Genomic DNA, 13409 nt, shown 5'->3' on the forward strand with positions numbered 1-13409 from the left:
AACTGATTTGTCATACTTCTAAACAGCATTTTGGCTACACTTCTTTCAAGATAATTTGTGTGTTCTTATTGCTATCCATGGAATATATTTAATATTCTTTATTAATTCCATAATTCTAAGATGTTAATTCTTTTGAAGTCTTCCTCAATCACTGTCCAATTTTCACATGTTTATGAGACAATGCCTTGGTAGAATAGTCCTCAGGGAATTGCACTTCTAACTCAAAAATCCCCAACTCACTGGCAGTTTGAGCCTACTAGCAACTTTAAGGGAGAAAGATGAGTTATTTTTCCCCATGCTATTTACACCTCAGGGGCCCAAGGGAGAGTCAGCTATAAGTCAGTTCCAAATTCACAACCAGGAGCTAAGTTGAATTGATGAAACAGTAGAAAATATCATGGCTAAGTACAGTACACCTTTGTTTTTTTAAAAAAAAAGTGACATTTTAGTCTTTTACCACCTTAAATTAGTTCTTTGCAGTAAATTTGCCTAATGCAATAAATCGCTCAAGTTTTTTACTTTTGATGGCATAGGCTTTGACTGTAGATTGGAAAAAAAAGTTAATTCAATAGGAAAATCTTAAAGAATTTCTACTTTAAAGACCTTAACTTTGGGAGGAGATTGGGCTTGTCAGCTATATCTTCAATGGCTACAAGGAGAGATCAATTTTGCTTGAAGAAAAGAATTAAAAGTGACAGACTCAAAAGTAGTCTGATGAATCAGAAAAGGAACTGGTAGAAATAAGTGCAAATAAACACGACACACCTTACAAATAAATATAGGCAAACAATGTAATAGTCATTGTTGAGAATCTGGTTTTGGTTGTGTGATTGCTAGGAAAAAAATAGTAGGCAAATTTGATCTTTCAATATCTTAATATTAGATCATATTAGAAATCATTAGATTTGGGTTCAAATAACTCAAATTAAAGGATATTTGTAACAGGATACTTTCTTTTCCCATACTTTTTCTTTGTTAAATAACCAGTCAAACAGCCCAGTGTTATTCTATTCTTTATTCTATTTTCAGATCCTCAAAGGCAGTTCCTGATCCAAGCCATGGTCTTTTCAATTGATTCTTGTGCATCTAAATTTGGACAATAAATTAATGCCTTTGATTTGTGGGGTTAGGGAAGAATACTAAATAGTCCATAAACTACCTGAAAAAAAAAGTCAAACAAATCTAACTTGGAGGAAGTGCAGCCAGGCACTTAGAGGCAAGGTGGTAAAACTTGGTCCTACATATTTTGAGTATATTATCAGAAGGGACCTTGGAAAAAGACATCATGCTATAAAAAGGGAAGAAAAGGAAGCCTATAAACAAGATGGATTGACACAATGGCTGCAACAGTGGGCCCAAAGCTCTCTGAGGTCATGAGGATGGTCTGAAATCACAGGAAAAGGTTAAGATCTGTCATTCCTAAAGTTGCTATAAGTTGGAATTAACAAAAGAAAAACTAAGAACAAAACCAAGGTCATCACCTGCTCAGGTTATTGATACTTTCCAAGAAGTTTTCTCACCTACAAAAAATCTCTGGATGTCCGGTTGTGAGGAAGATGTTATCTGTTTTTGTCATTAGACTGAGGGTTTGCCACATGTTTGGGCAGGGATATGCAATTACCAAATGACACATGACAGTAAACAGATGCTGCCTTGGATGCACTCTCCAGATAATGCAAAGAAATCTGGAGGACAACTACACGGCAAATTGACTGGAAGAGATCACTTTTTTTCCCATTAAAAAAAAAAAAAGATGACCCAGAGAGCTCTGGTGGCCTAGTGGCAAGACACTGCACTGCAATCTTAGAGGTACTCCGTTCAAATCCACCAGATGCTCTGCTGGAGAAGGAGGGGGCAATCTCCTCCTGTACCAGTCAGATCTGATTTGATGGTACGTGTAAAAATAATGCAATACAATAAAAAAAAAAGATGACCCAAGAGAGTGTGGAAATTAGCAAACAGTATCACCCAAAAGGAAGATAATGCTGAAGATTATCCAAATATGACTGGAACAGTACATTAACCATGGTTGAGAAATTGGATTGAGGAATTGTATCCTGCTGCCAACTTGAATTATAGCCTGCTAAATTCCGTGATAAAGTCCATAATTGTAAACATGGTTCTGTGAAAACAGTGTAGTCCTTGAGATGGATTTTGGACCTGGTAGAGCAATAAGACTGGTGTTGGTATTAGTAGAAGTAGATGCAGGAGACTGAGATGCCATGCCTGACCTTATAGGAATTAGTTTTGTACTGTAGATATTGTTGATGAGGGAAATTCCTCTTTGTGGAGCAATTAGAAATCAGACCTAGCCATTCTACACTCATTTTACAATCACCGTTTTCCTATCTCCAAAGTAATATTTCCAAACCCATCTTGTTTACACACTTTTTTACATCAAGATATTTTTGTTTCACTATTCTGTGCTTCTCTACCACCAGCTTTGATAGGTTATTCTGTCTAGCCAGTCTAGATGTTGTTATGAAAGTGAATTAGATTTGACTAGCATTTACAATAAATGTCTTTGTATAGTCAATGAAACAGAGATTGATATCACCATGTTATGCTTTGTTTTCTGCCAAGATCCATCTGACATTGGTGATAATGTCTCTAGTGCCACACCTCGTCTACACCCAGCTTGTATTTCTGGTAGTTCTCTGTCAACATACTGTTCCAGTTGTTTCTGAATAATCTTCACTAGGATTTTGCTTGTGTGATATGAGTGATATTCTATGATAATTCACACTCTGTCTGGTCACCTTTTATTGGAATGGGAATAAATATAGATCTCTTCCAGTTAGTTGGCTAGTCAGTTGTCCTCCAGATTTCCTGGCACAAGCTGGTGAGCACATGCAGGGCAGCATCTGTTTGTTGAAATACGTGAATTGGTATTCCATCAGTTCCTGGAGCTTTATTCTTTTTTAATTTTTTTCTAATTTTATTTTATTATTTTTATGTGTACTGTCAAATAAGATCTAACAGGAGGTGATTGCCCCTCCTTTTCCAGCAGAGCATCTGGTGGATTCAAACTGAGTACTTCTGGGATTGTAGTGCAGCTTCTTGCTACAAGGCCATCAGAGGTCACAGGGCCTTTATTTTTTGTCAAGTCCTTCAAAACAGCCTAAACTTCCTTCTTCAACACTACTTCCTCTTGGTCATATATTGTTGCTCGAAATTCTTCTGTGTCAGGCAAATCTTTTTGGTACTGTGACTCTTATACTCCGATCTTCTCTTAATGCTTCCTGGGTCATTTAATATTTATCCCACAGGTTCCTTAAGTATTGCAACTCAAGACTTGTATTTGTTCTTTAGTTCATTTCTTCAGCATCAGAAATTCTGAGTGTGGTCAGCTTATTTTATTTTTGGATTCCAATTTTTTGTATATTTCATTATAATACTTTATTTTGTGTTCCTGTGCTGCCCTTTGAAATCTTATTGAGCTTCTTCACTTTTTTTATTTCTTCCATTTGCTTTGGCTTTTTGATGTTCTAAAGCAACGTTCAGAGTCTCCTCTGACATCACTTTTGGTCTGTGTGGATTACAAAAAATTGTGGTTAAGTTTGGAAGAACAGGAATACCAGAACACTTGATTGTGCTTAGGTAAAATCTATACTTGGAACAGGAAGCAGTCCTCAGAACAGAACAGAACAGGGAAGCACAGCATGGTTCAAAATCAGGAAGAGAGTGTGACAGGAATGTGTCCTGTCTCCATACCTTTTCAATCTATATGCAGAACAGATCATTCAGAAGGTTGGTCTTTATCAGGAGAAATGTGGCATCAGGATTCTAGGAAGATTCATCAACAATCTATGTTACAGAGATGACACAACCTCGCTTACTGAAACTGAGGGGGACATGAAGGGCTTGCTGCAGAAGGTCAAGAACTGTAGTCTTCAATATGGAGTGAAGCTCAACATTAAGAACACAAAGATTCTCACCACTGGGCCAATTGACAGCCCCATGATGGATGGAGAAGAGATTGTGGTTGTTAACAGTTATAGCTTGCTCGGCTCTATAATCAACACTTTTGGCACTAGCAGTCAGGAAATCAAAAGACAAATTTTATTAGGTAAATTTACTTTTAAGGACCCCTCCAGAGTACTGAGAAGCAATGATGTAAGTCTAGAGACTAAGGTGTACCTATTCAAGGCCATGATCTTCTCAGTTACGTGCTATGTATTGGAGACCTGAACAATGACTAAGGATGACATAAGAAAAATTGATACATTGGAGTTGTGGTGCTTGAGAAGAATCTTGAACATACCATCGACCACCAAGGAAACAAAAAAAACTCTGTCTTGGAGAGGGTGAAACCAAGTTTCTCCTTGAAGTCCATTTAACACATTTTGGGCATGTGTCAGGAGGTTCCAATCCTTAGAGAAGTATATCATGCTCGAAAGGTGAAGGGACAATGCAGGAGAGTAAGACACTAAATGAGATGGATTGATACAGTAACTAGGGCAATGGGGGTAAGTGTGTTGAAGCCAGAAAGACTGGCTCAAGACAGAACAGTTTTCAGAGCCATTGTACAGAGGGTCAACTATAAGTCACAGGTGATTCGACAGCACATAACAAGAACGACCACTACCACCCAACAGCATTTACAACAATAGGACTTCAAAATTACTTGAAGGTAACAAATGAAAAACCTGAACTTTTCCAAAGGGAAATTATGCCTTAAAATATATATAAACTGCTGAACTTCCCCCCCCCCCCAATCAGGCCAACAGTTTTTCAGATTCACTATTGTATGAGTTCCTAGCCCATTAAGTAATATTCCAATGTTAGAATTATTTACCGCCACAATCACATTAGAGGAGTAGAAGGCAATTAAAATGAGTTACAGTATGAAACACATGCTGGAGGAAGGCAAGAACATGGCAGAGTCTTTTCTACAAGATGTAAAATGTCTGAACAGCTGCATAAAGCAGTTGCTGGACAGAGATAGATATGGTCAAAATGAAGACATCCAGGACACTCCAGGAAGTGCCTGATTGTTACAACTAATAGGTTAGGCACTCTGATTCCAGAGCTAGTAGCTACAGAAAGTAAATTAGACTTCATTACATTACAAGTATATCTCATTTTATTATACCTAGCTTTATTGTGATTCCCAGATACTGACTTTTTAAAAAAATTGCATATGGAAGATTTTTGGAAACTTAGTAAGCAAGTCCACTAGTGCCATTTTCCTATCAAATTGGAAAAATGTTTCCATTGCTTTGTGCTGTTCGATTTGCTCAGAGGCGGGTGACTTGCAACTCTTTAGCCTGGTTCTCAATCTCTGTCGTGGTGGCTGTCTTTTCTTTAGCCCAGTCCTGGACCTCTGCTTTGCCAAAGATAAGGTAGATGATTAGGCCAAATACTTTAATAGCAGCTGAAAGAAAGAAGACATTTCTCCAACCTAGTTTTGAATCCTGGAAGCAGAAAAGAAGAAGTCATTAAGTGTTACACAGCCATTTTCCATCATAACTCAAAAAGCATTGCTCTTCCTCAAATTCCCTTCGGTCTGTTGGGACCTCCAGTTACTCCTAGGAATGCTAAAGACATTTCTGCCTTTAGGCTATTGCCCTCTCTAGTCCTTCTGCTGGAAAACTCTTCACTAAGATATTTGCTTTTTTCTAGTATTTGATTATGTGTTATTTTTTCAGAGAGATATTTCTACTACTGAACTTTTAAAACTCCCTCCTTTTTTTTTAATGTTTCCTGCTTATTTTTTCTTGCCATCAGCAGCCAGAATATTAAAAGACATATTGTATTGGGAAAATCTGCTGTCAGAGACCTTTCCAAAGTACTGAAGAGCAACAATGTCAGTTTGAAGACTAAGGTGTGCCTGATACAGGCCATGGGCTTTGCAATCACTTGGTGTGCACAAGAGAGCTGGACAGTGACCAGCAATGATAGAAGGAGCATTGGTGACTTTGAACTGAGGTGCTGGAGAAGAGTATTGAATATATCATGGACTGCTAAGAGAACAAACAAGTTCATCCTGGAGAGGGTGAAGCCAGGCTGCTCCTTAGAGGCAAGGATTCTGAAGCTTAGTCTGACATATTTTGGATATATTGCAAGGCAGTATCAATCTTTGGAGGGGACATCATGCTTGGGAGGGTGGAGGTACAGCACAGGAGAGGAAGACCCTTGATGAGATGGATTGATTCAGTGACTGAGGCAATGGGGGTATGTGTGTTTGAGACAGTGAGATTGGCACAGGATACAGCAGGGTTTAGGGCTGTTGTGCACAGGGTCACTATGAATTGCAGGTGACTCAACAGCACACAACAGCAACTCCTTTCTCTTCAGCAATTATTATCAACCGATATAAGATATAATTTGCTTATTTCATATGCTTCTTGATGGCTTCCCTTTTAGAAGCTTCACAAAGGCGATCACCTTAGTGTACTTGATTTCATTAATAAAGCTTGGTATAAACTAACTTATAGTATGTATCTGTTGAATGCATTAATGAATAGATGAATAAAAGAAATGGAGGATAATGGCAGTTTGAGGAAATACATACTATCATCTTATATCCTGCTAAGAATGTAGAGTGGTTGTTATAAGAGTACTGAAACGTCTAAAATGAGAGACCATTTCACAGCAAAAGGATGACCTTTCCTGTATTTTTTTTTATATTCTTGGAATAAATATGTTGTCATCTAGTCAATTCTGACTCTAAGTAACCTTATAGGGCAGAGTAGACTTGCGCCAAAATGTCTCCAAGGCTGTAATTTTTATGGAAAGATTGTCATATTTTTTTCTTCTTAGAATGAATTGCCATTCACTTTACAGTCAAATATTTTAACTACTTTATCATATTCCTGACTTACTGGTAGAAAACTCCTAAAATTAGAAGCACTAAAATTATTTTAGTGTCTTACATAATTTTCTTTTTCTTTTTTTATCATTTTTTAATTAATTTTAATGAAAATTTACAGAGACTTTGGACTTCCATTCACAATTTTCTTGATGTACTCTGTATGAGTTAGATTATTTATCATCCAAATGGTCAGTTCTCTTTCTTTTTTTCCTCTAGTAGATGCAGCTTCGTGATAGATTCACTCTCAGCAAGTCTCAATAAATACATAGCTGACCCTCCAGGGGGTTTTCAATAAACTATAAATTATACTGGAGAAGATTGCCAAACCTTCTTTCATGGAGCCTTTGGTGAATTTGGACCACTGAAGAGGTGACACGTTTGGGTTAGTAACACAACTCCCTAAGAACTATGCCACCAGAAATCCCTTTCTGATAGAAAGCTCTGTTAGTGTAGAACACATCATAGAAGTCATACTGCAAATCAGGGTTTCTGCACTAATAATTCACAACCATAAGTGGATGGACTATGTCTTCTCATGCAGATAACTGCCTCAGAAAATCCACCAGAGGGTTAACTATGAGTCAGTAACAACTCTATTGTACACAAACAACACCATAGTAGCTCATTTATTATTCACTGGAACATAAAAAAGCAGAGTACCACAAAGATGTCTATCTTTGTTTCATTGACTGCAAATGCATTTAACTGTGTAGATTACAACAAATTGTAGTTAAACTTGAGGAGAATAAGAATCCCAAAACACTTGATTGTGCTTAAGAGAAACCTATTCTTGGAACAGAAAGCAGTCCTCAGAATAGAGCAGGGAAACAAGGCATGATTCAAAATCAGGAAGAGAGTGTGTCAGGGATGTGTCCTGTCTTTATACCTCTTCAAACTGTATTCAGAACAGATTATTCTGGAGGCTGGGCTTTATGAGTAGAAATGTGCCATCAGGATTGGAAGAAGACTCATCAACAACCTATGTTATGCAGATGACACAACCTTCCTTGCTAAAACTGAAGAGGACCTGAAGGGCTTGCTGCAGAAGGTCAAGGACTGTAGTTTTCTATATGGATTGACACTCAACATCAGGAAGACAAAGATTCACACCACTGGGCCAATTGAAAGCACCATGATAGAGGGAGAAGAAATTGAGATTGATAACACTTATAGCTTGCTCAGCTTCATAATCAACACCCTTGGCATCATCAGTCAGAAAATCAAAAGACAAATTGTATTAGGTAAATCTGCCATTAGGGACCTCTTCAGAGTACTGCAAAGTAACAGTGTCAGTCTAGAGCCTAAGGTGTTCGTTATTCAGGCCATTCTCTTCACAATTATTTGCTATGCATCAGAGAGCTCAACAATGACTAACGATGACAGAAGAGAAATTGATGCTTTTGAGTTGCAGTGCTGGAGAAGACTCCTGAACATGCCAAGGACCACCAAGAAAACAAATGGGTCTGTCTTGGAGAGGTTGAAACAGCTAGGATTTTGAAGTTCTATTTCACATACTCTGGACAAATGGCCAGGAAGGAAGACCCTTGCAGAAGGACATCATGCTTGGATGGGTGGAGGGACAGCACAGGAGAGGAAGACCACGGGTAAGATGAATTGATACAGTAACTAGGGCAATGGGGAGAATTGTATTGGAATCAGTGAGACTGACCTAGGACAGGGCAGGCTTAAGAGCTGTTGCACATAGTGTTACTATGAGATGCAGGTGACTTGACAGCACATAAAAACAACAATATATGTTGTCTTCCTACGTACTAATCTATGTAAGTTACACAATTTTGCCCCAAAATTTAAAGGTCTTAACACTAATAGTTTGCATCTGATAAATAACAAAACAATAAAGAATAGTTGGCCATGCTATTCTATGGAAAAATTTTCAAAACTTGTATGAAGTTGATTCTTACTGTGAGAAAATCATCTTGTAAGTGTTCAGAAAATATAAAATTCTGAGCACTCCTCTCTTAATACCTGAAATATGGTTGCCTTCTATAAAGCAAACATGTACTCTGAGTTTTTTCTTAAGAATATTTCCTTAGTTCGTAGTTGCTGTGGGCCATACTCGACTTGAAGACACCTAACATCAACAAATAACATGGTTTTATCAATAATAACTCACGCTGCATGTCTTTATTAAAACTTGTCATTCTGTATCCCAAAAAAAAGAAGAATATTTCCTTAAGAATTATGACTAACCTTTTGGAGGATAAATCCTGTAGTAATAGAGGAACCGATTCCAGCTGCAGAGGAAAAAACTTCTGATAATCCTTTGAGAAAGGATGTGTACCTTGGGAAAAAAGAGATGGAGAGATATGTCATCTTAGTTGGAATAATTCAACTCTGTGCCTATCACTAAGTAGGTTGAGACTATGGTGATTGTTGGAAAAATCTGAAAGAAATGGAATAAGTAATCATCAACATATTCCTAAACGGAGGTCTAAAAATTTTGAGGGGTAAATATTGCACAATTGACAAAATGGTGTATAGAAAATATACAGGTAATGATTTGTACATTATTTATATTTTTACTTGGTTTCTGCTTTGGTCTTCTTTTGAACACAAAGGCCATTATCAAATGAGATAATAGTTCCTGATCCTGCATATCCTGACATTTCACAATCTGAAGCTATAGAACACTTTATGGGGCTGAATTAGATAATTATGTGTAGAAGCCTCAGTAATTTCTAATCTAATATTCACTTTTTTTTTTACTGTGGAGTATCCTTTTCTTTATTAAAATCTTATACCCTTATATTCTTATACTACATACCATGGAATCCCCAAAGTCATATCAATTATTCAAACTTGTTACTGTTAAATTCCACAAGACAGAAGCATCTGTGGTATTCTCCTCTGTTGAGTTATGATCAAGGAACTGATCACTCTTCATTTCTAACATTTTTTAGGTGTACCATCGAGTCAGAATTAATCAACATCTGATCCTCTAGTAGGTTTTCAGTGACACTCAATTGCACAGGTTAAGATTTCTCATCTTCCTTCTTTGGAGCAACTGGTGGATTTGAACAACATGCCCCTACATTGGCAACAAAACTCTACCACTAAGGTACCAGCACTCCCTACTAAGCAAACTAAGTACACAACTATTGGCCAAACTTGGGTTCCTTATGTTAATGCTTTGTATGTAAGGCTAGCATTGACATTTCTCATGAACATATCACAATTTAGCTGTGTGTAAGAGCAGATTTAGGACTCATTAAACTGAAAGGGGCTTCTGTGAGGATAAGACAAAGTTATTCCTACCTAGGAGCAATATCCATAAAATTGACCAAGGATCCTGAGTTAGAGAAGTTGTTTATGCTAGCTCTCACAACTAAGATGGCCACAGAGGTACTGGGGCTGGATTTGACCCAGTGGAGGGACATTAACAATGAGGATGATATGAGAACTCCTGTGGGGAAGATAGATACAGATTAACTGGGTAACTTTTCTAAGTGTTTCATATTTACTTTTGTAGCTTATTTCTTACCTATGGAAGTGAAGAGTTTTCTTACAGTGATAACTTTGAAAATTTTTCTAGAAATGAGAAAATCTGCTAGAAGACCTTCTAGGATTGTGCTGATGAAGGCAAATACAGCTGGCAAGGCAGACAGGACTCCACTCTAAGAATAAAAGATGTAATTAGGAACAGACTCTGCCCTTTTCCACTCATTATGACCCAGATGGATATCTGGGTTAATTGTCCGGTACTATGAACGTTTGTTTGCTCTATATTCTTTACAATCTGTATAAATTATTACCATTGAAATAAATCAATATAATTTTAGTGCCTTGTAAAGAATATACACTGGGATTTTTTTAAGAATAAGTGTTTTTTCCTATATAGAGATCAGCTGGAAATATGTATTGAACTATTATGTTAAAAATACAAAAGTGTCTCAACAATTCACAGAAAAGAAAAATAAGTGTTTGCTAGATATATTGAAAGGTAATCAAACTTACTTTTAACACTATGTTGTTGTTGTTGTGTGCTATTATATAAACTACATATGAATAATATATCAAAACTGTGCCCTTCTCTTCTCCACTTACCTATTTTCTACCTTGTTTAAGCCCATTTTGCAATCACTTTGTAATTCTTGTTGAAGTTCTTTCTCTTGTACTAACCTTATACTTTTCACAACATGATGTCTTTTTCCACAGACTGATGACTCCTAACAAACATGCCCAAAATATGTGAGAAAAAGTTTCACCCTCCTTGCCTTTAAGTGTTAACATGATTGTACTTCTTCCAAGACAGATTTGTTAGTTCTTTTCGGAGTTAATGGGTTATTCAATACTCTTCACCGTCACTAGAATTCAAAGATATTAATTCTTCCTTATTACTATCTGGCTTACACACACATTTAAAACAATTAAAAATATCATGGCTATTGGGTAAGCATGTCTTAGACTATAAAGTGACATCTTTGTTCTTTAGAGCTTTAAGGGACTTCTTCATAGCAAATTTTCCCAATGTGGTACAGTTTTTGGTATCTTGATTTCTGCTATCACAGATGTTTAATATGGATCCAAAGAAAACAATTTTTTTAAACTTCTTATCTTACCTCCATCTATCATAATGTTGCATTTTGGTCTAGTTGTGAATATTTTGGGTTGGATTTTATATTTATATAAGTCTTTGTTCTTCTTTAGTAATACCAAGAGGTGAATATGAGGAGACAAAGACCAAAGATAACCAACATATTGGAAATACAGAAGTATACCATTTTTATGAAATAGGTTTCCCAATTTCTATATTTTAAGGACCTAGATAAAATGAGAATGCCTAAGGAAATACAATTCAGACAAACTATTGCCTCCTCTGAGGATTTCACAACTACTCTTATTACTAAATTCATAATCTACAGCAATGAAAAGTTTTTTTATGGTGATAAAGATGAGAATTATTCAGAAATGAAGACAATCTGTGTAATGCAGATTATTGATAAATCTTCCTCCAATCCTGATGCCACATTCCTCCTCATACAGCCCAGCCTTCTGGATGACCGGTTCTGCATGAAGATAGGGAGATAGGATACACCTCTGGTGGACACCCACTCAAATTTTAAACCATGCAGTGTCTCCTTCCTCTGCTCTGATGACTACCTTTTGGTTCAAGTGTAGGTTTTGTATAAGCACAATAAAATGTTTTGGGATTCCCAAAGGAAGAAATGCTGAACAGAAAATATCAAAGGGAAGCTCAGGATGACAAAGGAAGGTACTGTAATGAAATGTGCAAAGAGATGAAGGCAGAAAATCAAAAGGGCTGAACTCACTCGGCATTTCTTAAGCTAAAAGAATTGAAAAACAAATTCAAGCCATTAGTGGCAATACTTAAGAATGCTTTGGGCAGAATGTTAAATGATCCAAGAAGCATTAAAAGAAGATGACTGACACAGAAAAATTTAATGAAAGAACATATGAGCAAGAACCTTGGCTAATGAAGGAGGAACCCCAAGTTGCTCTGAAAGAATTTGCAAAAAACAAAGCTCCAGGAGTTGACGGCATACCAATTGACATATTTCAACAAACAGACACTGCCCTGGATGTGCTCACTAAGTTGTGCCAAGAAATCTGGAGAACAGCCACCTGGCCAACTGACTGGAAGAGATTGATATTTGTTCCCATTCCAAATAAAGTTGACCCGGCAGAGTGTGGAAATTATCGAACAATATCATTAATATCTCATACAAGTCAAATTCTGCTGAAAATTATCTAAAAACGACAAGAGCAACACATCAACAGAGAAGTGTCAGATGTGTAGGCTGAGTGTAGAAGAGGCCGTGGTACTAAGGATATTATAGCTAATGTTAGATGAATTTTGGCAGAAAGCAGAAAGTGGCTCCTTGACAATACAGAGGCTTTTGACTGTATGGATCACAACAAACAGTAGTACCAAATGATAGACCAGCTAAATACAGAAAATAACTGTTATCAGAATTGAAGAAAGAATTACACAGCACCACATTCGTTGTAGGATATTTTAACCCAACACTCACCAAAAGTTAGGCCAATTCAAGAAAAATTTACAAAAATGCCTAAGATCTAAACTACGCATTCAGCCACCTTGAACTTGTGGCTGTATTCCGAGCAGTGCACCCAACTATAACTCAGTTCACTTTCTTCCCAAGGGCACATGAAACATATATATCAGGGCACAAAAAAAGCCTCTACAAATTTAAAAACATTGAAATAAAACAAAATATCTTCTCATACCACAGTGCCATAAAACTAGAAATTAACTACAAGAGGATAGAGCTTATAAAGTCACCAACGTGCAAGTTAAAGAATACCCTACTAGAATATGATTAGGTTATAGAAGATAGAGAAGCTGTGGTTTATACACACAATGAAATACTACACTGCATTGAAAAACACAGAACTCATGCAATATTATTCAAAGTGGGTGACCCTGGAGGACATTATGCTGAGTGAAATATCTCAGTCACAAAGGGACAAATACTGCATGGTGCCACTGTTGTAGAATGGGTCTGATATCAGGGTGGGGGTATGACAGAAAAAACTGGATAAATTATGTATATTGTATTGAAACAGATGAGGGAAAGAACAGATTAGA

The 13409-nt window shown here is 36.9% G+C and overlaps 1 protein-coding gene across 1 annotated transcript in view; it reads right to left on the bottom strand.

Annotated features, from left to right (window-relative positions):
• Window positions 1-5240: 5240 nt before the first annotated feature.
• Window positions 5241-13409, bottom strand: part of LOC102847061 (putative small intestine sodium-dependent phosphate transport protein-like) — a 114248-nt gene continuing 106079 nt past the window's right edge. Inside the window, exons 10-13 of the mRNA XM_006888678.1 lie at window positions 10320-10452; window positions 10094-10241; window positions 9029-9119; window positions 5241-5417 (exon numbers count right to left, since the gene is read on the bottom strand). Coding sequence (XP_006888740.1) covers window positions 5241-5417; window positions 9029-9119; window positions 10094-10241; window positions 10320-10452 — 549 coding nt within the window. The remainder of the gene's footprint in view (window positions 5418-9028; window positions 9120-10093; window positions 10242-10319; window positions 10453-13409) is intronic.

Source organism: Elephantulus edwardii, unplaced genomic scaffold, assembly GCF_000299155.1.
Source record: "Elephantulus edwardii isolate Elephantulus edwardi_28Jun2011 unplaced genomic scaffold, EleEdw1.0 scaffold00070, whole genome shotgun sequence".
NCBI lineage: Eukaryota > Metazoa > Chordata > Mammalia > Macroscelidea > Macroscelididae > Elephantulus > Elephantulus edwardii.